Here is a 9,436-nt window from a genome sequence, read left to right on the forward strand (position 1 = left end):
GTGTTAAGAAATGAACTAAGCAAAGTCCAGTGAGTCAGGACATGTTTTAATGTAGCCAGTAGCCTGGAAGCTTTGTAAATGGGCTTTTAACCTCAGTGGAATTTGGGCCCTGGCTGGATCAGAAGGCGCCCATATGGCTTCTCTTGTTCTATGCGAAGGATCTGTTGTGCCGAGAGCACTGGTCAAGAGCGAGGGAGGAGAGGGCAGGTTACGGGGATTCTCTATAATGGCCTCTGGCCTGTGTGTCCCCACTCTACACATGCCCACACTCACCCAAGAGCAGGTAGAAGGCCCGGGCAGCCATCCTGCGGGGGCTGAGAGGCAACACCAGGCTGCTAAAGTCAGGCTCCCTGTTGGCCTGCAGCTCCAGTGCCACTGCCCTATAGTGATCAAGAATCATTAGCTGAGGCCCCAACCCAGGTCCACCCCATTGAGGCATCCCCTCCTTGGTACCTGTGCACGGCCTCCAGTGAGAGCGGCTCAGGCTCTGGGGGCAGCTCCAAAGGCATCTCCATGGGCACCTCAGGGACTTCAGGTACCACGGGCAGTGCAGGGAGCTCTGGCTGCTCCGCCTCAGCCCAAGCCCTAGAAGAACTTGGGAGTCAGGTAGAGCAGGGCAGGTGGCAGCCATGACAGTGATGAGGGGCATACCCATCCCAGCCATCTCCCCACCTGGCCAGATCGGTGGGCCCAAGCTCACACAGAGCCAGGCTGCTTACCACCGTTCTTCTGTGGGGATGAGGCTGATGCGGGTCTTCTCCTCTTCGGCTGCTTCCAGGGAGAGCTCTGTTGAAGGGAGGGAAGGTGCTGAGGGAGGTTCTGCTTGGCTCTAAGTAGTCAGGAACCTTGTAGCCACTTGATCTAACTAGATGCCAGAGCTGTGCAGTGATGTGCAAAGTGCACAGGTGGGAGAACTGGAGAATCTGTGCCTCTTTGTGTTACACACACTTCCTCACTCAGAAAAACAGTAGCAGCCGGGATGCTAGTTTCCTAGGACAGTGGTTAGGGTGGTGGTCTCCACTATCCCTCTTCTCCAGGTGCTTACCTGAAGATATCATGAGGGGACCACTGGGCTCCTGGGCCTCCCTCAGGACCTGGGGATGGGAGAATGAAAACTAAGACCTCAAGCACCATGAGCATGAGGCCTGGGCCTCAGAAGGTGCAAGACCACTGAGCTCACACCACCGGCTCATAGAAGAAGGCAGCCTGCTGGAGCTCAGGCAAAGCAGCACATTAGGGCGTGGCAGGAAGCAGTGTAGGTGCAGTTACCTCGATCTCACTCAGAATCTCAGCCCTTCTCCGTTCCTCCTCAGCTGCTGCCTCCCTCTCTGCAGCCTCCTCTTCAGCCTCTGGAGGTAGCCTTCGCCTGAGCACTCTCGGGGGTGGCTGGGCACAGCGAGTCCAGAAAGCCAGTAGTTCTGGGGGTAGCCGGCCCACTGGGGATAAGGGGGCAGTGGAGGGTTTGAGGCATGAAGAACAACAAGAGTGAGGAATCTGGGTTCCGAGGATCCTACGTGCCCAACCGCCGCCATGCTTACTGTGAGTCGGGGTTTGGAGCAGCTCCGCAGGGCTTGTGATCATCCTCTCAGGAGGCTGCACCATTGGCTGCATGGTGGGAAGGCCAAAAGCCCCATTATGAGGGAGTCATTCCTCAGTGCCCCTATACCCCTTTGTGATGCATTGTTCCAGGGCCTCTAGACTTCCCCTTCAGGCTCATGACCCTGCCTGCTCTCCCATTGCTAAAGGACTTTTTAACCTGCTGCCCATAGATGTGCCAGGCAGGGTCACTAAAGGAGCATGGAGAGTTTTATGTGTATAAATCCACATCACATCCACTTTCGAGAAACGGAAGGGATTTTTCATCAAATTCCCAGTGTGCCCCCAGGAGTTTAGAAGACCTGGGCTGTACCTGCCCCAGGTCATCCCCGCCTCCCTCCCTCCCTCAGTAGAGCCTGGGCTGCACTCACACATTCCCAGCAATGGGCTCTGGTTTGTAGTTGTTCCTGGAATTTCTCCCGGGAGATCTGAGTCTCCTTGTCCCAGAACAATAACTGGCGACGGCGGCGGCGGCGAACAGGTGGGCTCACAGGCAATGGGGAGACTGGGGGCCTCCTCAGCTAAGTGGGGAGGGGAGGTGGAGGCAATGCTACCCATTACTCTTTGTCATCCTGGTGGACTGCTAATGGGGCCTCACACTTCACCCCTAGAGGTGACATGGGAAAGGGTTTGGGTAGGGTCTCCACACTGCAGCTCCTACTTTACATAAAGGTGCACATCTGGAAAGTGCAGGCTGGACACAATGGGATATGGAAAGGGGCATATTTTACTGATCTGCACAAAGGTCCTTTGGAAGCTAGCAGTGGCCCTGAGCTTGGGGAAGCAGCTCTGGGAGGGGAGGGCAAAGAGGAGGAGTAGGCTTGGAAGAGATATACTCACCTCTGGACTGGGTGGAGCCGGCAGACGCAGCTCCTTTGGGGGGGTCACCTCTGCAACAACACCCAAAGCCCTGGCTCTGTCCCACAAGCCCCTTCACCTTTTCAGCCACCACTGGGGCAAGAAGCTACAGGGTCTTCCTTTCAAGTTGAGATATAGGGCCCTTGTCTGCAGCAGCTGTGCAGGTGGCTCCCAGGAAAGCCCCTAGTCATGGGGCACTTACCGAGGAGTAAGGTTGGGGGCTCCCAGCCTCTCAGCTTCAGCTCCTCTGGGCCTAGGACCTGGACTGGAAGTGGCTCTCCTGTCACTTCCACCCTGAGGGAGAATAGCAAGAGAAATTAGGAAACCCTTCCCAGCACTGACCCTTACCTGGTCCAGGGATTTCTGCTCTTACTCTGCAGGAGCTGGAGGTGAGACCTCCATGGCCTGGGGCTCCTCCTTGGGCTCTGCAGAGAGAATATCAAAGTTCAAAAGTCAGAAGAGAAGAGATGGAAATAATGCCCAGTCCCAGACTGCCCATGCCAGGGGTCTGAACATCCAGTGCTGGGTGGGTCCTAAGACCCTGGAGAGGCCTACCTCGCCACCGTTCTTCTAACAAGATAGCTTCATCTTCCTCTGCAATCAGCAGTTCCAAGTCTCGGCGGCTGACCTCTGGGAGCTCCCGTTCACCCTGGTGAGAGAGCAAGAGCAAGGGGAGGGGATGCAATTCCATTTCTGAAAAAGGCAAATGGATCTAGGAGAGTGGATCCAAGAGGCATGCCACAGGGTCATTCCAAGGAAGCGCACTGGGTGCTCAAGTGCCAGGGGCAGGGAGTAGAGAAATAGAGAGAAGGAAGGGCTCTGGGGACAGAGAAAAGTAGGTGCTAGGGGCTTCAAGTGCTGTGTGCAGGGAGATGATTTACCTCAATCGGCAGCAAGCGTATAGGCTCGGCCTCCTGGAGGGTGATGGCCTCAGGAGGCAGCACGGTGACCGGAATCCTGTCTGGAAGGGCAGGGGAGTCACACCAGCCCCTCTGCTTCTTTCCAACTTCCCACACCCATGCAGTGAAGCAAAGCGTGGACTCGAGTCAAGTCAACCTGGGTTCTAGTCAGACCCAGGTCAGTCACCAGCAACCTGACCCTTAGTATGTTGTTTAACGACTGACAGCCTCACTTTCCTCATCTGTAAAATGAGGATAAGATTCTAACCTCACAGGACTCTTGTGAGGCAGTGATGAGGGTACACACATAAAGTGCCTCTCACAGGGCCTGCCTCTTAAGAGAAGCTCAAAGACGGCCATTTTTTCAGCTCTTGGGCTTTCCTATGCCTCCCACCAGAAAGAAGGTTCTCTTGGCTGACCTGGCTTCCTGGGCTCTGTAGGGACTTCAGGAGGGATCTCCTCAAGAATTCTCTCTGGGGTCACAGCCTCTAAGAGGTGTCGAATCTTTGGGAAGAGTTTGGGAACAAAAGATAGGATTTAGCTTCAGCCCCCTCCTCAACCTTATTCAGATAATGGACGGTAATGTTCCCTTATGCCTAATTCTTGAGACATTGACATAAGCATGCAGTAAAACACTCATCATCGCCATCGCCACCTTGTCTCCCTTCCTCCTGTTCCTGCCCTCACACCTCACCCCCAACTATCTAGCCTTTGTCAATTTGTGCAAAAAGTATTGCATCCTTGTGTCAAGTGTTGTGGGGGACATAGATGAGAGAAAAATATTCTTGATTTTAAGAAGCGTATGCTCTAGTGGGGAGACAAGTTTGTACATGATCCCAACAAGAATCAAGGCAAAGGATAAAATAAGGCCCTAGTAAAGTGCTGAATTCTCAAACAGCATTTGGATCTGGCTAGGAGTAGGATAAAAACTTCATGAAAAAGGGTAACATTTGGGGACAAAATGAGCAGCACCAGCACTGCCGGGAACAAAGAGGACAGGATATGTGCTGGTGAGACCTGGCTGTGTGTGTCGTGACTACAAGTATTCTTGACTATCCACAAGTATGGGAAGAGTTTACTAAGCGGTGCAACAGGAGATGATGGGATGTAGTTGTTACTGCCTGTGCAAGCCAGACCTGGTCAAAGCCCTTCATGGTGTACTCCAGTTGAGTTCTACACAGTTGGTATGGATGTGTTGAACTTTATTGCCTTCTAAAGTGTCTTCAGAAAGATTGTATTGTTGACTCAGCATTGAAACAAAAGTTGTTGGGTAGTCAGAATGGCATGGAAACAACAGCAAGGAGTAAATATGATATTAGTGAAGCAGATATGCCTGTGTCTACAAGAAGTCTCTAAAAAACTATAAACTGAGAAATAAGAGAGCATTGTATCATTTAAATTGACAAGAATTTTTTTAAGTGGAACATAAAACAATAATGAGATTTACAATTCATGGCATCTTGGATTTGATGAAATACAGAATTTTTGTTCACTGTGATCTGCCGAAGAAGAGAATGGACTAAACAATTACTTATTATATGTTGGAAGATGAAAGACATGCTGAAGACAAGAAAATGACACAACATCGTGCTCATACAGAATAAAGAATATTCTGAAAATTATATATTTCAAGTTATATTTTAAACATTTAAGTAAAGAGACTGAAAATCAATTGATTGATTACTTAAAAGGTAAAAAGACCCAAGGTACTAGGTAGTAATCAGTGTGGTTTTATGAAAACCCAATTCTATCATTTAACTTAATTTCTCTTTTTGAAGTATGTGCTTTTTAGATAAATAATAGACCTAAGGGAAATAAAATTGAAACAAAAGCTCTGCTTTTGATTTATGTGACGTTATTAATGACAAAGTGGGAAGATGGGTGTGGGTACTTGACTAGTAGACAATGAGGGGTGACTGCTACAGATTACAGAAAGAGCACAAGCAAAGAAATGAATGTAGCATTTGGGGGACATAAGGGCCAGCCAGATTGGCGGGGGCCAAGGATACCGAAGGGACCTGCTGAGAGAGAAGTCTGGGGATTACTAGCTCCGAAGAGGGTCATGGAGAGCCCCAAATGCTAGTATTCTGTTTGCAACAGGGAGCTACTGTTTGAGTGGGGAACCAATGAAGGAGATGACATTAAGCTGTGGGGGTGTTGGGAATGGATGGAGACGGACAAGAGTAAGGAAGCCCATTGCAGAAAGATGATGAGGGGCCGACCCGTGGCTCACTCGGGAGAGTGTGGTGCTGACAACACCAAGGCCATGGGTTCGGATCCCATATAGGGATGGCCGGTTTGCTCACTGGCTGAGCGTGGTGCTCACAACACCAAGTCAAGGGTTAAGATCCCCTTACTGGTCATCTTTTAAGAAAAAAAAAAAAAAAAAGAAAGATGATGAAAGCCTAGATGAGGCCCTTGGCAGAGGGAACAGTATGTAGAAGAGTGGGGACAAGAACTGCCTCCAGTGGGCAGATTGCCCTATCAGATTGGCCCTATCAGGGGGCTTTGCCTGGATGGGCCCACCATGACAGCCCCCCTGCAACATCTCCTGGGGGGGAAACTTATGGCAGGCTCCCTTCACCTAGCTCCAGTGTCAGTCTGGCACGGGGATGGCACCCATCTTCTCATGTCAACTCATGAGTCTGAGGTGTTCCAGGGAAATGGGCCCTACCTGAGGGATATCGAAAGGGCTGGGAAGTCTGGGATCCACAGACATCATCCCGAAAAAGGGGTCTGGAGCATGTTCCAGGGTCTCCATCACAGCCAGGCGGTTAGGAAGCAGCAGATTGGGTCTGAGAGAGAATGTGGGCTGTCAAGGACTGATGCCGAGATAGACTGAAGCCAAGCAGGCAGGTGTTCCACCAAAGGCTGGGTGGTCCAGGTTCCAGGGGGACACTCACACTTCAGGCTCCACCATATCAATACGGATCTGCAGCTGGGCACGGTGCAGGCGCTCCAGGATGTGCTGGATGTCCTCTGTGGGCAGGGAGGGCAAGGTAGAGAGCCAGCCTAGGAGGGCCACTCAGCTCTGCCCCACTTGAGTTCCCAGCCTTACCCACGAGGTACTGGCATTGTTGAAAGTAGACTCGGATCACGCCGATCTGGAGCTGGGCTGAGAGATAGAGGGAGAAGCGGGGCCGCGGCAGGCCGGGCAGCTGGGGTTGCACTCGTACCAGCACATAATTGAGGATTTCTTCGCTGGGGGAACAAGGCGCCCTGATCACCGCTACACCAGGGACCAGCCCCTCAACCTTGCCCACCCAGTCCATTCCTTAACCCTCCACCCCCATCTAGCCCAGCCTCCTCCCTTTCCTGGGCCTTACCAGGTCTTCACCACATTCACCTTCAGGTATTCGCTCTTCACTAACCGGCTGCCACGTGTCGCTGCCAGCCTGGAGAGGATGGAGGGGGCGGTGAGGGTGGGAAGGTGGGGACGGCGGGGGCGCCGTCGGGCAGGGATCTCAGCGCCCCACCAGGCCCCGTCCTCACCAGATGGTGGCGAAGCAGCCGGTGTGGTGCTGAAGCACGGTGGGATAGTAGAACATCGTCCCTCTGGGCTTTCACCTGGGGCCACCACTCCTCCTTTGGGATCTCAATCGTCACAATTTTTGGGCACAGGACTCCCAACACTGTTGAAGAGCAGTAAGGATCTCGGAGGTCGCGTGGCGGGTGGACCCAGAAAGCCAGATTAATAAAGCGATCAACAATTGATGAATAAACGATGAGGGGGATAACTAAACAGAACGCAGGAGTAGGGACGTCCCTCTCCCTGGGCCCTGAGTGGGCTCGCACGCCGGGTGGGTGCGTGGAACTTACCGGAGCCTTCCGGGTTGGGTTCCAGGTTGGAGCTGCGGAGCTGCGCAGCGAGGCCCGGGCTGGGGCCCAGGGCAAGTCCCTAGGGAGCACGGTGTCCTCCGCAGCAGGCCGTGGTCCTCGAGCCCCCTTAGCTTGGGCGACTGCCCGCGGCCCGGGTCGCCGTCCCGCAGCGCTAGATCCCGTCGCAGGGAGCGCGCGCTCGGCGGCTTTGAGTATCGCCCCTCATTAGATGGCGCTGTTGCCAGGACAGCCAATGGGGAACAGGAGTCGAGTTGGGGCGCTCGTTCCGGGCGCCAAATAGCCCGCCTGGGTTCGAGGCAAAAAGGTCTCCTGAGACAGGAAGCGAACCAATCGGAGAGCCCTGCGTGCTGTCGGGGCCATTGTGAGGTGGCCTGACCAATGGGCTCTCGTTCTCGCCACTAGTAACAGAGACTGCTCCAGGCGCTTCGCGGGTGGCCAATGAGCGCCGAGCATCCCCAGCCTCTCCCCCGCGGCGAGCCCGGCAACAGCACTCCTCACTGGAAGGGGTGGTCGGGTCACGTCGGGGGCATCTGTTCAGGTGTCAAGATGCAAGGCGCCTGACCTGCCCTTACACCCTGCCCTTGACCCCAAATTCCACCAAGTCTGACTCTGTACCCAGCTAAGGCCTAGAGTGTGCTGAGGAAGAAGTGATGTGAGGTGGCCTTGGAGCCGCCACAGGCCAACGAGGAAGAAGTCAATCACAAGCAACAGTGAGAGGACGGGCTTATTTCCTAAACTTGAACAACTTAGGTTGTGGGCATGCGCCATCTGGTCCTTTTCGAGGCGTGAATGTTCTCCTGTTGAAATAGATTTTAGCTTTGTTGGATGCAGCACATACAAAAGCCATTTGTCTCAAACAACTCTTTCTGTGAAATTAAGTTGTGTGCTTGTAGTTACAAATACCACTTGTCCCCATGCCTCCTGCCTTTGCACAGCCATTTCTTTGGCCTAGAATGACTTCCCCTGCCTTGACTCCAGGGCATGCTTCTGCCTCTCTAAGACTTAGCTCTTAGTGCAGCTGAGCTAACTGTCTCTCAGTTACAGTCCCCTGCAATTTGTGAGCTCTTGAGATAGGGGACTTAATTTTTCAGTGAGTGCCAGGCATCTAATTCAGTAAATATTTGTCAGATGAATGTGCAATTGCCCTATAATTACAACCACAGAGTGTCAAAGCTGAAAGGGATTTAGAGATATAGTCCGAGCCCTGCCTTTACAGATGAGAAAACAGAGGCCCATACAGATTGTTTCTCCCAGACCACACAACTCCGTAGTGACAGCCTGGTTGGGAACTCTGCTTTCTTGAATTCCAGCATTCCCAATCCCTATCCCACTGTGCCTGGCTATATTGGTTTCCACATGTTACTTACGAATTGTTTCGATCATTGTGCATAAATTGTCAATATAAGTGCTTGATTTGGGGCACAAAGATGATGAAGTGGGACATTACCTTTAAGGTGCTTAGAACCTAGGTTAGGAGATGAGTAAGGACCACAGAGTAATTTGTTCACTCATTCATCCATTCATTCAATTCAATAAATATTTATTATGTGCCTATTACATGCTGATTATGTGCCAAGCACTCCTCTAGGCACTGGAAATACAGTGCGAAGAACAAAACAAGTCCCTGTTCTCATGTAGTAGGCAAGGAGAGATGACAAACAGACAGAAATATGTGAAATGTAATATCAAGGTCAAGGGTTTGAATTCCTGCACTGGCCTGCCACCAAAAAAACTGAAATGATGGCCAGTGCTATGAAGAAAAATGAGGCAGCATAGGAGGATAGAGAGTAATGAGGGCTGCTATTTAGGTAGGGTACTCAGGGAAACCTCTCTGAAGAGATAATATTTGAAGAGTGGGGTAAGTCATGTGCCTAAGTGAAGGAAGAGTATTTTAGACCAAAGAATCAGAAAGTGCAAAGATCCTGAGGTAGAAATGTGTTTGGTATGTTCAAGGAACCTGCAGCAAAGTGACTGAGGGGAAGAACAGTAAGGGGTGACATTAGAGAAGAGGATGTAGGCCACATCACAGGACCTTGGAGGCCATTACAAGAATTTGGGCTTTTAACCTGAGTGAGCTGGAAGCCAATGGAAGGTTTTGAGCAGAAGAGAAACATGATCAGATTTATGTGTTTGTTGGTGGGACTGCAAAATGGTGCAGCCTCTATGGAAAATGGTATGGAGGTTCCTCAAACAATTGCAGATAGATCTACCATATGACCCAGCTATCCCACTGCTGGGAATAT

At 51.7% G+C, this 9,436-nt stretch overlaps 1 protein-coding gene across 1 annotated transcript; it reads right to left on the reverse strand.

Annotated features, from left to right (window-relative positions):
- Window positions 1-36: 36 nt before the first annotated feature.
- Window positions 37-6,901, reverse strand: REC8 (REC8 meiotic recombination protein). Its single transcript, XM_008572332.1, has 19 exons — window positions 6,846-6,901; window positions 6,680-6,748; window positions 6,412-6,554; window positions 6,257-6,332; window positions 6,028-6,148; window positions 3,773-3,857; window positions 3,336-3,415; window positions 3,013-3,103; window positions 2,828-2,846; window positions 2,657-2,748; window positions 2,437-2,486; window positions 1,968-2,117; window positions 1,539-1,605; window positions 1,270-1,436; window positions 1,046-1,094; window positions 720-786; window positions 454-585; window positions 274-380; window positions 37-178 (listed from the first exon to the last, which is right to left on the reverse strand). The coding sequence occupies exons 1-19, from the start codon at window positions 6,899-6,901 to the stop codon at window positions 93-95; spliced, it is 1,707 nt and encodes a 568-aa protein (XP_008570554.1). The 3' UTR covers window positions 37-92.
- Window positions 6,902-9,436: the final 2,535 nt, after the last annotated feature.

The sequence above is a fragment of the Galeopterus variegatus genome, unplaced genomic scaffold (genome assembly GCF_000696425.1).
Source record: "Galeopterus variegatus unplaced genomic scaffold, G_variegatus-3.0.2 Scaffold774, whole genome shotgun sequence".
NCBI lineage: Eukaryota > Metazoa > Chordata > Mammalia > Dermoptera > Cynocephalidae > Galeopterus > Galeopterus variegatus.